This window comes from Hyperoodon ampullatus (assembly GCF_949752795.1).
Source record: "Hyperoodon ampullatus genome assembly, chromosome: 1".
Lineage (NCBI taxonomy): Eukaryota > Metazoa > Chordata > Mammalia > Artiodactyla > Ziphiidae > Hyperoodon > Hyperoodon ampullatus.
In genome coordinates this window covers 11,821,845-11,837,719 of record NC_136914.1, presented here as the reverse complement: position 1 = coordinate 11,837,719, position 15,875 = coordinate 11,821,845, and the positions used below count along the sequence as shown (strand labels likewise).

Here is a 15,875-nt window from a genome sequence, read left to right as displayed (position 1 = left end):
ACTTTGCATATATGTATGTGGGATTTTTGTTTTCTTATAGAAAAAAATGGTTTTCCTTTTTTTATAGGTATTGGAGATCAGTAGGAGTTTTCAATAAATGTATCTATTTCAAGAGCAGCTGCTGTAAAATCAGTTCATTCTTGTGAAGAGGAAGGCATTTGCCCCCTCCTTTTCTGGCAAAAATAATATCTCTTGACCGCTCTAATAAGCTTTTTTCTCACTTTTGTTCTAGTCTTTCCAAGAGAAAAAAAATCTTTATCACAAAATCAAAAAAAAAACTATCTGTTACAAAGATTCCATCTCTGAGTTTGTTATAAAATTAAATTAGGGAACAGAAACTGAACAACAGATGATATCTATTGTATTTCTATTTTCTAGAGCAAGACAGCAGTCAAGGTGATTTTCAAACTCTGAAGCATACAAAACTATCATGCCATTATTTTCTCAAATAGTTGAGAAGACAGACATCACTTTGAAAACATATAAATTCAGTTCTTATGTGTAAGAGCCTAGATTTTTTTTTTCTGCTGTTAGAAAGAACTCCAAATCAGTATTATTCAACTTGATTTGATGAGTGCTAAGAGCAGATTTAGGAAAAGCCTTGAGCCTAGCAGGTAGGGAATGCTTTATGTGATTTTATTCTTAAGTATTCACATCCCGCCTTGTCTTAAAAAGGAATTTAAGACAGTCTAAATGGATACCAAAAATTTAGTAAGGTGTCAAGAATGTATTGTGAGAAAGAGTTATATCAGGGCAAGGGTTATGTCATAAAACTGAACTAGGAATGAGGCCACTCTATTAATAAAGAAAAAGCTTATTAAAGAATGCTATACATTTGAAGTGCTCAGAACACTTACGTTACTCATTTTCAGTTGAAAATATCATAAGTCAAAAATGCGTTTAATACATCTAACCTACAGATCATTATAGCTTAGCCTAGACTATCTTAAACACACTCAGAACACTTACATAAACCTACAGTTGCACAAAAATCATCTAACACAGAGCTTATTTTATACAGCCTTGAATATCTCATATAAGTTATTAAATACTGTACTGAAAAATAGAATGGCTCTAAGTGTATCAGTGGTTTCCCCTCATGATCCCGTGGCTGAATGGTAGCTGTGGCTGCCCTGCCAGCATCACGAGAGAGTATCTGCGCTGCCCGTCACTAGCCCTGGGAAAAGAGCAAAATTCCAAGTACAGTTTCTACTCAATGTGTATTCCTTTTGCACCATTGTAAAGTCCCCAAATCCTAAGACAAACAACCTTAAGCCAGGGACTGTCTGTACTTACTTCACCTGACATCCTGCTCTCCACTCAGCTGTCTCGATGGTTAGATTTTAGAGGATTCAGTGCAGTGAAATCCCCCAAACAATGCTGTGATACTTGAGAAATATCACATGCGACTTGTTACTACTAATCAGCTACCAATTTTGTAAATGATATGTTTTATAAATTACACCCTTGATCCCTATAAAGATGTCATTCACATTCACATAAATTCTGATGGGCTCAATGAACGGAAGAGAATGCGGGGTAATTGTGCATAATATATTTTGTCCATAGAACTTGAGATCATTATCCTCGGGTATAAATGTATTACACTGGGCATTTGAACTTCTTTGTCGTCTGTGATCTTCTGATCAGGAGAAAAGTTTGCAGTATTTTGGCTGCTTTTTCATAAACTCCATTGCCTCTCAGTCCAGTTTTCATTAGACAGTAGCCTGTGAAGACTTTCAGTTTGTTACCCTGGGCTAGAGACTAGAGCACTACAACCAAAATTCAGGTTAGGAGCCCTCAGTTAATAAGTTGAGGAACTGAGAGAAGTGACTTATTTGGAAAGGTGTGTCTAAAGCTTATAACGGCTCTGAATGATAAGCTCCATACTTATAGGGTCTCAAGTCACAAGTACTTGAAAACAAAATTAAATACCAAACAAATTAGGGAAAAGAAACAGATCTCAAAACTACTACTTTTTAGTAGCAAAATAATCTGACACACATAAATGTATGAAGAAGATAGCCTAAAATTAGCACATACATTTTGTTCAGGAAGTTGAAGGTTTTTTTGTAGGTCATTCTTTGATTTCTCTAGTAAGAGCAATTCTTTTGTGGTGGTTTATCTGTGGATATCTTGTTAAGAGATATTTGCTCTAACATGATTTCTATAGAAGTGTACTCTCTGCAGCATCTTTCGCCTTACCAGCAGCTGAAGCAACAATATCCTAAGTGGGGTAAGTTTTCACGTAATTATTAGCATGCCTAAGAAGACAGTGACTTCATCTGGGCTTATTACTGTTACTTGTCTCAGGTACGGACTGAAATAATACAGCAAACACACCACTGAAACTCTCAAGGGAAGAGATAAGACTAAGTGATAATGGAGAAACAGCTCCTGCTCGGGCTGTTCTACATAAACACATCCCTTTCCAGCAGTCAAGAGACAACTGAAAGCTTCAATTACCTATGTCTGCAATGCTTCTTATTCACTTCAATATTTGAAATAAGGGATAATATGCAATAATGGGAGCTCTTCTCCGACTAGTACAATCAAAAGTAAAAAAAAAAAAAAAAAAAAAAAAAAAGCCAAAGTGGAAACAAGACTAAGGAAAGAAGGAAGACATGTTTCTATTTGAACACAAATGACCTTTGTGACTCAAAAACAAATCCCACAAAAGGATACTTAAAGGAGTAAGTCATGAGAAATAAAACCTATACTGACATCAGTTGATTAAGGTCACTTATTTATAAAGCAGAACATTTCATAAGTTACACTCCCTGACACATAAACTTCATGTTGAGAATATGACATTCAGCAGGATAATAAAAATAAGGCTGATGGGCCTTTTAATCCCTCTCTTGTGAATTAAATATTTACTAAAATAGAATGATTAAAGCCCTGTATCTTAAGGGTAGTAAATAGGTTTTATGCTGAAGCATACCCTGATTTGTCTTACTAATGACATACCAACTATCTTAACTTTAAAGAGCCATTATAGAATGACAGATTGAAGAATAATGTAACATAAGGAAAATAAAAGTTACAGACAGACAACTAAGCAATATGGTGTCACACTGCTACACTGTATATACACAAAATCCTAGAGTTCCTCTTAAGGGAAAATAACAGTGCACTGGCATTTTCATTTTCATTTACTTTTTAGTGGCAATTAAATTTCCTGACACAATTATTTTTTGATAAAACATGACATGTTATAATCCAGTCAAATTTTATTATTTTTCAACCCAATCCCAATCACCTATTAATCAAATATAAGTTTGAAAGGCCCTACTAAATATGCTTTTTGCAAACGCATTGTGACAAGGTGGCTCTTAGCATTCAATGGTGATTCCATAAGAAACAACTGAGTGCTGATACTGAATGCATCCTCCCTTTCTTTTTAAAACTAAAAATCTGCCGATTATTCAGCCACCATTTCATAAATTCCTGCCACAGATGATCAAGGGAGAATTTGGCGATACACATACACTTCAAAACTCAAAGAAAGGCTAGTTATACCAGGCTTAGAGTCATACCACAAAGCCATTAAAGTCAATTCCCGAATGGTGGCTGGTTTAAATGAGGCAGACTTTAGTCAAGCAGTTCTCGACCCCGGCTCTATCCCAGAACCTAGTCTGTGGTGGGTCTCCTGTGAGAATCATTGTTTTGGTCTCATAACATAGGTAACCACTAAGAGTTCCTTATAGAGTCAGACCTACCCACTCCTTGCCAACTTCCTAATCTGAAGAGGATCTTGTGCCATTTCAGTCAAACAGACTGTAACTAGGAGCACGTGTCAGAAGTGTGAAGCTATAAGTAATATTGGATATGTAAGAAAAGAGAGAGTCTGAAATTTTAAAAAACTGTACAGAGGGTATAATGACAAGTTGAAATTATGATAGAGTAAACATGGTTCAGGCATATAAAAATGCAGTGGGGCGGCCATTGAGGACCTGGTCTCCGACAAGTCTCTTCATCACTGGGAATCTGAACTTCCACTGAGCTGTACCAGACCCAAGGACCATGTTCAGAACAATACCTGCCAGCTGCAACCTATGGTCTCAAGGTCTTCCATTGTCACTATGCAACCATTTGGGATTCCAACCAATCCTCACTGAACAAGCACCCTGACTCTTGCCAGCTCCAATTATAATTCTTGATAAACAACTCACGTAACTAACTGTAACCTTGTGGGGTTTTGCCTTTATAAGCCTCCCCCATTTTGTAGTCTGGTAAAACACAATTCAAGTGCTTGTTGAATCTGTGTCTCCGGGGCTGCAGCCCTAAATAAACACCTTTTTATTTCATGTCTGTTTCTAAAATTTTGGTTGACAGATTCAGACTGTGCGTTAAGGTGGATTGTTTGTGGCCTGTTTGTTTTTGAATTTGAGTTGAAACCTCTCCAAAACTTCCACTTTCATCTTCTGGAACTTTTGCTTATAAATATGTCACAACTGAGCAATAATTTCATTTGCTTATTTCCAAATACCCATGTATGTACAAAACTTCCTTATAGGACTTGAACATTTTAGAAACCTATGTTATTCATTCACTCACTCATTGACTATTTATTGAGAGAGAACCTGCTATAACTAGGCATTATTCTAGGTACTGATAATTTTTTTATCATTTTTTTTATTAGTTTCTGCTTTATAACAAAGTGAATCAGTCATACATACACATCTGTTCCCACATCCCTTCCCTCATGCATCTCCCTCCCTCCCACCCTCCCCATCCCACCCCTCCAGGCGGTCACAAAGCACCGAGCTGATCTCCCTGTGCTCTGCGGCTGCTTCCCACTATCTATCTACCTTACGTTTGGTAGTGTATATATGTCCATGCCTCTCTTTCGCTTTGTCACAGCTTACGCTTCCCCCTCCCCATATCCTCAAGTCCATTCTCAAGTAGGTCTGTGTCTTTATTCCTGTTTTACCCCTAGGTTCTTCATGACATTTTTTTTTTAATTCCATATATATGTGTTAGCATACGGTATTTGTCTTTCTCTTTCTGACTTACTTCACTCTGTATGACAGACTCTAGGTCTATCCACCTCATTACAAATAGCTCAGTTTCGTTTCTTTTTATGGCTGAGTAATATTCCATTGTATATATGTGCCACATCGGGGCTTCCCTGGTGGCGCAGTGGTTGAGAGTCTGCCTGCCAATGCAGGGGACACGGGTTCGTGCCCCGGTCCGGGAGGATCCCACGTACCGCGGAGCGGCTGGGCCCGTGAGCCATGGCCGCTGGGCCTGCGCGTCCGGAGCCTGTGCTCCGCAACGGGAGAGGCCACAACAGTGAGAGGCCCTATTACTGCAAAAAAAAAAAAAAAAAAAAAAAATATGTGCCACATCTTCTTTATCCATTCATCCGATGATGGACACTTAGGTTGTTTCCATCTCTGGGCTATTGTGAATAGAGCTGCTATGAACATTTTGGTACATGACTCTTTTTGAATTATGGTTTTCTCAGGGTATATGCCTAGTAGTGGGATTGCTGGGTCATATGGTAGTTCTAGTTTTAGTTTTTTAAGGAACCTCCATACTGTTCTCCATAGTGGCTGTACCAATTCACATTCCCACCAGCAGTGCAAGAGTGTTCCCTTTTCTCCACACCCTCTCCAGCATTTATTGTTTCTAGATTTCTTGATGATGGCCATTCTGACTGGTGTGAGATGATATCTCATTGTAGTTTTGATTTGCATTTCTCTAATGATTAATGATGTTGAGCATTCGTTCATGTGTTTGTTGGCAGTCTGTATATCTTCTTTGGAGAAATGCCTATTTAAGTCTTCTGCCCATTTTTGGATTGGGTTGTTTGTTTTTTTGCTATTGAGCTGCATGAGCTGTTTATAAATTTTGGAGATTAATCCTTTGTCAGTTGCTTCATTTGCAAATATTTTCTCCCATTCTGAGGGTTGTCTTTTGGTCTTGTTTATGGTTTCCTTTGCTGTGCAAAAGCTTTGAAGTTTCATTAGGTCCCATTTGTTTATTTTTGTTTTTATTTCCATTTCTCTAGGACGTGGGTCAAAAAGGATCTTGCTGTGATTTATGTCATAGAGTGTTCTGCCTATGTTTTCCTCTAAGAGTTTGATAGTTTCTGGCCTTACATTTAGGTCTTTAATCCATTTTGAGCTTATTTTTGTGTATGGTGTTAGGGAATGATCTAAACTCATACTTTTACATGTCCCTGTCCAGTTTTCCCAGCACCACTTATTGAAGAGGCTGTCCTTTCTCCACTGTACATTCCTGCCTCCTTTATCAAAGATAAGTTGACCATATGTGCGTGGGTTTATCTCTGGGCTTTCTATCCTGTTCCATTGATCTATCTTTCTGTTTTTGTGCCAGTAGGTACTGATAATTAAAATATAGCAGTGAAGAAGTTAACAAAAGTCCCCACTCTCATGAACCTTATTCTTGTGAGGGGACTTCTGAACAAGCAGGTAGATGAAGCTTCATTTCTTTTTATCTATAACATTTCTCTCATCCATAAATAATATGAAAATTTAACAGATATAAGCACTATACAGTAGAAAAGTTTAATATAGATAAGGAAAAAACTAAAACTACAAAAACAACATTGATATTATAACCCCAGTGAACTTTTAAAAATATCCAGAGTAAATAGCCTGAAAGGTGGTTAGAATAATTCAAAGATAAAATAAACTGCAACTGATGTCAAATAAAATAAAAAACTTTAATACATTAAAAACATAAAAATCAAACTCCTTTAAAATACTAGCTTTTTAAAAAAATCCAGTGTGTTTCCTGGAATATTTGTAAAGTTCTTAAAAATTCTGGATCCCTGGATCCACCTCAATGATAAACTGCACAGGGTCCAAATATACGTAGTTTTTTAATGTCCCAGAAGCAGCTACTGTCTGGAGGCTGGGACTGTCCATCAGATGGCAGAGCAAAGAGCTCTGCAAACCCTCTTCCTCCTCCCAAAATCATGACACTGAAAAATATTGTCAAAACCAACCATTTCAGGACCCTAATATAAGCCAAAGACAAGCAACAATTGGAAAAGGGTTTCTTCTTGGAAAACTGCTGACTGGCAAGTAAGAAGAGGGCAAGTCTGTGGTCCTTCTGCCTGGGGCTGCTCCCACCCCGCCCCTCTCAGCTAAACCTCTACCAGGGAGAGGCTGCCATGAAAACTGGCAACTTTGCTGCCCCAGGGTCTGAGTGCATTGGAAGTGAAGAGTAGAAAAGCCTACTCCCAGGCACTGTCTGAAGCATTAGCTTCCTTGGAGGCAAACAAATGCTGACTGCCAACCTCACAGCTGGCCTGAGCCTGCACTCCCACTTGGGCCACTCCCCAGACCAGTGGACTAGCCATGAATGTAATGGGAAATGAGATCCTGGACATGAGAGAACCATGGAGGGCTTTGATCAATTTCCACACATCCTGGTTTGACCAGTAGGATCTAATAGGGCCTGGTGGAAAGAAAAGGCAGGATGGATGTGAAAACTCCTGAATTTGAACATGTTTCCCAGTCCATACACAGATATATCAGCAGAGGTTGAAAGCCTTACTGGATTGAACTGTTTGAGCACAACTTCTGGCTAATCACTGACTGATCACTGAACTACAGAGACCCAAGTGCAACCCTAGGAAACAAGGCTTAGACATAAAAGTAAGAACTGAACTACTATCTCAGAACATAATTGAAAATACAATTTTAAAAACAGATGAGGGCTTCCCTGGTGGCGCAGTTGTTGGGAGTCCGCCTGCCGATGCAGGGGACACGGGTTCGTGCCCCGGTCTGGGAAGATCCCACATGCCGTGGAGCGGCTGGGCCCGTGAGCCATGGCCGCTGGGCCTGCACGTCCGGAGCCTGTGCTCCGCAACGGGAGAGGCCACGGCAGTGAGAGGCCCGCGTACCGCAAAAAAAAAAAAAAAAAAAAAAAAAAAAACAGATGAAAAAGTTGCTACACGGTTCTGAAAAACAGAAGGCAGCAGAATGAATTCCTATTTGGACTGTTCTTTGTTTATTCAACCACTATTTATATTTATTTCAATCTGGACCAGACACTGTGCTCAAATGCCCAGATACAATAGTGAACGTGATAGATAAGGTAGAAATTAAGAGTTAACATTCTAGAACTAGAGTTTGTTCTTCAAGGTCTCAGGATTTGGGCAGACCACTCTGGTCTTGCACACAGTCTCCAATTTCGAAAAGTACATGGTTCTTATGACTCATATGACTTACATAATATTTTAACTAACAGATGTGAAGTAGTCAAATACATAACCAAATAATTATGGGATTGACATATATACACTAATATGTATAAAACAGATAACTAATAAGAAACTGTTGTATAAAAAATAAATAACATTTATAAAAAAAAAGGAAAACAACAAGGTCCTACTGTATAGCACAGGATAAAAAAATGTAACTAAGGCATCTGTGTTTTAGTGTTGGCTCTAGTATTTTCTGAGTAGTCTTTGCTGAAACACTCTGTAGAGCTCAGTTTCATTATTCATAAGGTGAATCAGGTTTGACTAAATTTTTAAGGTGACTTCTTGATCTCAAATTCTATGATTATTTGTAAGGGCATACAATAATACACATTAACATAAAAAATACTTATAAGAAACCTATCCAGGCTTACTTTAATGAATGCAATCCATCCATAATTAGCACAGCATTTGTAAACACACGCACAGTTTCAAAGTGGTATTTAAAGAGCTTATTTTCTTAAATAGATAAAACATTGCATTTGAAAGCTTATTTACAAGATTTTAATATATGGTATTGGAGTCAAACCGTATGTCATAATATATTCCAAAAAAAACGAGGCTCATAATTGCCTAGACTTGATTGTCTCAGGAACATCATGACCTTTGATATTTATTTTCTTAACAAATATCGTAGAGTGATCACTGTGTCTCAAACGTTGATCTAATCACTTTACACATATCAATTCATTTAATCCTGGAGACATTCCTAAGAAGGGCTACTATCATTAGCATGTCTATTTTTACACAAGAGAAGACTGAGGCACCAAGAGGTTGACTAACTAGCCTCAGGCACTAAGAGGCAGGATGAGATTAACTTCCTCTTGGCTGCTAAGTGGCACATGGCCGGGATTCAAACTCAGGTCAGCTGGCTCCGAAGCCGCATCCTCTCATCTACTCTGCCCTATGGCCAGAGCTTACAAACCTATGGGCTTGTGATGTAAGACAGTACCCAAAGAGGGAAAGGACGTCAGTTATTCAAGACAATAACACATCTATTTCCCTTAAACACATGCATGCACAAACACACACACACATGCATACACACACATGGACAAGCCCTCACACTCTCATGCAGCCCTCACATAGACACAAAACCAAAGGATAAATTTGGCAGATTTGAAATTTCACTAGAGTAGTGGGGATATGGAAGTTAAGATCTTTACTATTTTTGGATTAAATTTCTAGTGCCTTACTTTTATTTCACAATCCCAAACTAAATCCTCATAAATGTTATGTCATTAGCAAATGTGTTGTATATATAATGTCAGGTCCATACAACCTTTATGCTATTCCAAAATATGTAGTTTTATAGTTCAGCATATATATGACAGATATGCCCTTTATTTACGGATTGGAAAAAATTACCTTTCTAATTTAAGGGTCCTCCCTTACCCCTACCTTAAATAAACAAGTAACAGTTTCACCTTCCAGATACTTTATGCTGGTTGAACCATTTTAGCCCTCTAGGGTTTCAGGCCTGTAACATCATGTGCTCTGCCCTCCTCACCTGGCATCTTTGTTCCATCCATAGTGACATCTGTGCTTTTTAAATGCACATTAGAAGATTTTATACTCAGATTCTGAACCTTCCCTGTGAGTGTTGAGAGATTATTATTGAAAAAAAGCCTTTTATGACAACCAAACATGTTTCGTATGGCTGAGATGCTCATGTCAGGTCTTGAAGATATCCTCATACATTTATCCAAAAATTATGGTAGAACTCCACTGAACAACGAAAATGCCAAGAGACATGAAATGGGGTAAAAGAGAGGACTTCACAACCCTCTCATTAGCGGGGAAAACATACAGCATAGAAGGAGCGCAGGCAAGCATCACCCTCGCCATAGAAAGACTGTAGCAGTTAAAAGAAAAATGGAGCTAATAACATGCCAGATAAGAAGCAGCCCTCTCAGAGCATCACATGACATTCCTTTCTGGGATCAGGGAGCCTGTCCCATGTTTCCTGTTGTGCTTCTGAGTCGGTCTTTGTGGCAAAGAGACAAGTTTGCTAAAGTTTTTAATTAACATATGTCCTTGCTGACAGATGTTGTGAATGAGGCACTTTTTCTTTCCCATTATGGCTTAGACTTTAGATTTAATTACTGTGGAAATGAATCAAGAAACATGACTTCAGGCAGAATATTTTAAATGTCAGCAGAGTAACCATATTAATTCTCAATCTTAAAGGATCCGTGTAATCCCATCTTTATTATGAGTGATGTGAAAATAATTTTAGGAAGGAGGTTAAAGGTAGGAAGACCCTGCAAGCCATGGAAAGATCACCTGTTAGTTGCCATTTTTTGGATAGTTGCTTTGTTTGCATAACGACTTAGTTTTATTTTGTGCATACACATAACGACTTGTATGAAAAGGGACTGTGCTCTTCAAGTGTTATATGTGAAAAGACCGGAGCCCTTCAACTTAGGTCTAAATGTATTAATGAAATATATCCTCCATTCAGATGATCAAAATCTGGCCACATTTTTTTTTATTGCCTAAAATGAGTATTCACTTAAAATTATGTTATCTCTCATGTCATCAGCTCTAAGCCATGGAAATGCAGTGAAGTAACTAAATGTTTAGTCCTCCAGTAAAATACATATTTGGAAAAAAATAAAAACCCAAACCTTAAAATGACCTAAAAGAAACAATGAGAAAAAAAAAAAAAAGAAACAATGAGGTCCTATTATATAGCACAGGGAACTGTATGCAATATCCCGTGATAAACGATAATGAAAAGGAATATAAAAAAGAATACATATGCATGACTAAATCACTTCAATAAAATTTTTTTAAAAAAAGAAAGAAAGTTGAAGACATATGGGTACCTTCTCATACAATCCAGTGCTCGGATAAAGAAGTCCTTGTGTAACTGGTGCTCATCCCTCAAGATTGAGCATTGTTCAAGCGTCACGGACATCGACGTCCTGTCTTTGGCACTTTTACAACAGGTGAAACGGATGCCATTTAGTTTGCGACAAATCTGTAACAGACATATACACAGTTTATTGTTTATTTGCAGATTACTCTAAAATGTCAGAGTCCTCTAGACACTTCTAGTCTAAACCCACCAAATTTATGTTAATTTATGAAAGTTAACTGGTTCAATCTGCCTATGGAATGGAAAAATATTATCTTTTCATTTCAAAAGCTGGTGGAATAGATTTAATTTATTTAGCTCTTTGTACATGAGGTGTGGGGCTGTTGAAGGCGTATAAGATGGTAAATATCCAGCAGAGGCAGCAATCCTCTCTGAGAGGGGATCTAAGCTGCAGGGGATAATGATAATCACAGCTCAGAAGCAATATCTTAATAGTGAAGGGGAAAAAATAATCTGTATTTCCTGGATCAGCCACTTGATTTGAATCTTACATAGCTAATACCTTCTTACTATATATTTAAAATAACCTTTACTAATCTCTGCTGGATGTTATGAGATTTCAAACATCCACATGGTGCCAAGTGAAGCCGATAAGGAAACCACTCATCAACGCAACTAATAAGAATAAGGACACCAAAAATGGCCACTGTAATTGCATATCTACTGTGCACCAGGTACAATGCTAATAAATTTCATATAGATTTGCTCTGTTAACTGCACATGAACCCTGGAGGAAGGTATATTAATCTCACTTTACAGATGAGGAAATTGAGGTGTAGATAGGTAAGGTGACATGCACAACAGAGCAGAGCCGGGATGCTGATATAAGTCTACCTAACAAGGACCAAGTCTTTAACTTCTGTCCTGTTCTGTTTCTCTCTATAATTCTTTCTTGTTGTTATTCTGATGTAAGCCAGGAGAAGAATCTGTAAGTAGCAATAATTTATGGTCTCATTGCTTTATGGTTAACAGGTGAATCACTCCATTCTTTTCTCTTCCCTAGTCCATGGTAATGCATCAACAATGTTCATCAACATGCACTTAAGATACATCTACTCTGATGAAATACAGGCCTCCTTTATTATCTGCCATTGAGGAGGCCTTAACAGTTGCCTGCTTTGAAGAGTGGATATAATAATACAGTTTATCAAGGGTTTTTATCATGAATTAATTGTGATTCTGATACTTAGCTTAGGATTTACAAGTCCTTATTAGCCCTTAGGTACTTTCTCACTCTCTCCAATGTAAGTGACTAGAGAAATGTGAGAGCATGATTTCAACATGTAATCTTTTTTTTTTCTTGTAGAAAACACTAATGCATTTAAATAAATAGTATTTCAAAAATGTTAATATAAAATAACAAAGGCCTTGACTATATTTATAGTAACAAAATACAGACCTCAATGGTCACTTATGAGAGGTGATTTTTTAAAAGAATGAATATTCTTTAAAATGCATTATCACAATTGTATGCAACTATCCTACTAAGGATATTTCATGTTACAAATTTAAAATCAAGAGGAATCTGGGCGGGTTTCCCTGGTGGCACAGTGGTTAAGAATCCGCCTGCCAATGCAGGGGACACGGATTCAATCCCTGGTCCGGGAAGATCCCACATGCTGCGGAGCAACTAAGCCTGTGTGCCACAATGACTGAGCCTGTGCTCTAGAGCTCACGAGCCACAACTACTGAGCCCACGTGCCACAACTATTGAAGCCTACGCACCTAGAGCCTGTGCTCCGCAACAAGAGAAGCCACCACAATGAGAAGCCCGCGCACCGCAACGAAGAGTAGCCCCCACTTGCCGCAACCAGAGAAAAGCCCACGCACAGCAATGAAGACCCAACGCAGCCAAAAATAAAATAAAATAATAAAATAAATAAATTTATTTAAAAAAAAGAAGCTGGGGCAATTCCAAAGCAGACAGGTTGGGCCTTGGTTTCTGTATTTCACAACTCTTCTGAACTATATGAGCTTAATTTAACATTAGCTTAATTTGGTATTTGGTCTTTTTAAATTCTCATTTTTCATCTTTTAAAATTCATTCAGGATAAAACCAAATAGCTTTACATTTTTCAATTAGAATGTAAAACATTAACAAAAGCAGTATTTCATTAATCGTTTTAAAGAAGAGAGGATAATAAAACAGAGACAGAAATAAAATCTTTTTGGAAAATGTCAAAGGGAATTTCTATATTTCTTTAAGAGTAATACCAAGATCCCTGGTTTACAAAGAGGATATTGAAACTCATGTATCACCCTATAGACACGCTATTAATAATAAAGTCAATATTCCTACAGAATGCCAAATTTGCACACTATGGGTGCTGTATATTTATCAAGGCAAGTAATCACCCATTCATGAATTCAATGGTAAGTTGTGACTAAACCATATATGGTTGGTATATACATTTCAAAAAAATTTCAGAAACGTAGGATTTATGGGAATTTTAAAAATATATTCAAATGAGAAAACTACATGTACTAGAGAAAATATACATTTGTGGTTCTACCTGTGCATCCTTCATTTGTCAACTTACATGACTGCACGATATGTGTATAATGACATGTGTATATGTTCCTAAGTTGTCAGATGGCCTTGGGAAATGATCAAACTACTTTTGTGCTATCATGTCATTAGTAGTATAGCAAAAATAACTTACGACCTGTCTTTGTGAAATTTTCATGACAATTAGCAACCATTGTAGTCTTTGAAGATATATAGAGAAGACACAGGAGAAAGAACTATTAAAAACAACTTTCATGTAATGTAGTACGATGCTAAATGGGACCAGTGTAAATGAGATGCCTGAAAGCAACGTTTCATATTGTTACCTTTGATGTTCTTCCCTGGGGCTCCAAGAGGGCATGAAGGGAAACTAAAGCAGCTTTCCTCTGCCTTGCTCTTGGTAAATTACTTTATGTAGACTCATGGTAAATTATCCATTCTTTTTTCCCAGAAGAGAGTAAGTAATATTAGATTATAATTGAAGTGCTGGCAGTAGGGGGAAAGGCTTTGTTTCAAATGCTATTGATAGAGAATGAATAGCACACGTGAGAAGATCTGTTACACTCAACTCCAAATTACACGAGCAATCCTGTGCAGTAAGTTCAAACATGGCATTCATCAAAAAGATATCCAATGTGTGCCTTTCCTGATGAAAATATCCCTTCCTAGTGAAAGGATCTCTGGGTCTGAATGTTTAACAAAACTCATATGAGCTATACCTGAACGGTTGCCAGATAAGAGCTTAAAAATTATAGGCATGATTTTCTCCTTCAACCTTGTAGAAACCTGGGGGGGCGGGGAAGCAGGCAGATCTTCTACCCTGAGGGTGCCATTAAATGAGAAAGAAGCATACAAAATATAGCTCATTACCCTAAGAGCAATACATCAGTAATAAATTCTATGCCGATATCTAAATTGACAATCGCATTTACAATCTCATTAACAAAAAAATATGTCCAGGAGCCTTACTGAGGCTGTGAGTCAGAGATCTGATAACCACTTTCTATTGAAACCATATGTCCCTAGAGCAGCACTTCAAAACCCTGACTGACATGGGCTATCGACATTGCAACATGCAATATCAAGAAAATCACAGACATTTGATTTTAACCTCAAACACATCCCGAATTTATAAGAAAAGCCAACGAGTGAGATTCTTTCTCGTTGAATACATCATCTTCTATCTTGTGTTCTAGTTTATTGATGGACTAGATGCCTAATCTCCTGGATAATGGAGAATGACATCTAGTAGCCCAAAGTGCAGAGGTTGGACCCTACAAAGCAGATACCCGATAATGCTTGCTGATCATCACAGTGACAGGGAATACCATTTGACAGGAGAGTGCCTACCGTTGCAGCCAGCCACATGATTTCTACATTCTTTCTCTTTTTGGCTTGAATATTTTGATGGAGATTTTCTAGTAATCCTTTTAAATCATTTTGTTCTTGAAAATGTGAAATGTCTGAAAAGCAAAAAAAGAGGGGAAAGAAAGGAAACCGTATTAGTATTAAGCTGCCCATGGAGTTTTCCTTAATATATTTGCAAATGTAATTTCCATAACAACAAATGCCATTTGGAACAGAGAGTATCTGAGGATAATCATACTTATTAATCCTTCCGGTTTTATTCTTTACTTAGAAATATGCCTCAGTTTCCCTCATTCCCTATTGTGTGTAACTGGGGTAATGTCAATGGGTGATATAACACTCACCAAGAAGGGAACTGTTTTTAATAACAAAGGCTGCCTCACTTCAACCAAAGTAGAGGATGTGGATGAAACATGAGATACAACCTTCCATTTTTGGCTCCTGAGCAGCTAGTCTGAATCATGAGACTATATCAAACTGAACATCACAGAGGTGGAATTGGAAAGTTCAACCAAAACACATGAAGTCAGTTTCTACACAGCAAGATTCCTCTAACTAGGCAATATTGACATTTTGGACTGGCTAACACTTGGTTGTAGGGAGTGGGCCTATATTCTGCATTGTGGGATGTTAAGCAGCATCCCTGACCTCTACCATTTAGAAGCCGGTAGTATCCTTCCCATTGTGACAATCAAAAAATATCTCCAGGGCTTCCCTGGTGGCGCAGTGGTTGAGAGTCCGCCTGCCGATGCAGGGGATGCAGGTTCGTGCCCCGGTCCGGGAGGATCCCATATGCTGCGGAGCAGCTGGGCCCGTGAGCCATGACCGCTGAATCTGCACGTCCGGAGCCTGTGCTCCGCAACAGGAGA

The 15,875-nt window shown here is 38.0% G+C and overlaps 1 protein-coding gene across 9 annotated transcripts in view; it reads right to left on the bottom strand.

Annotated features, from left to right (window-relative positions):
• Positions 1-15,875, bottom strand: part of INPP4B (inositol polyphosphate-4-phosphatase type II B) — a gene marked incomplete at both ends in the record, with an annotated part of 346,425 nt that overhangs the window by 28,949 nt on the left and 301,601 nt on the right. For 8 of the 9 annotated variants that reach the window (XM_079705832.1, XM_079705833.1, XM_079705837.1 and 5 more), the window contains 2 exons: positions 11,077-11,231; positions 14,989-15,101. In XM_079705832.1, the coding sequence (XP_079561958.1) occupies positions 11,077-11,231; positions 14,989-15,101 (268 nt within the window). Of the gene's footprint in view, positions 1-6,684; positions 6,959-11,076; positions 11,232-14,988; positions 15,102-15,875 lie in introns of those variants that run through there. The other variant, XM_079705835.1, reaches the window with a different exon arrangement.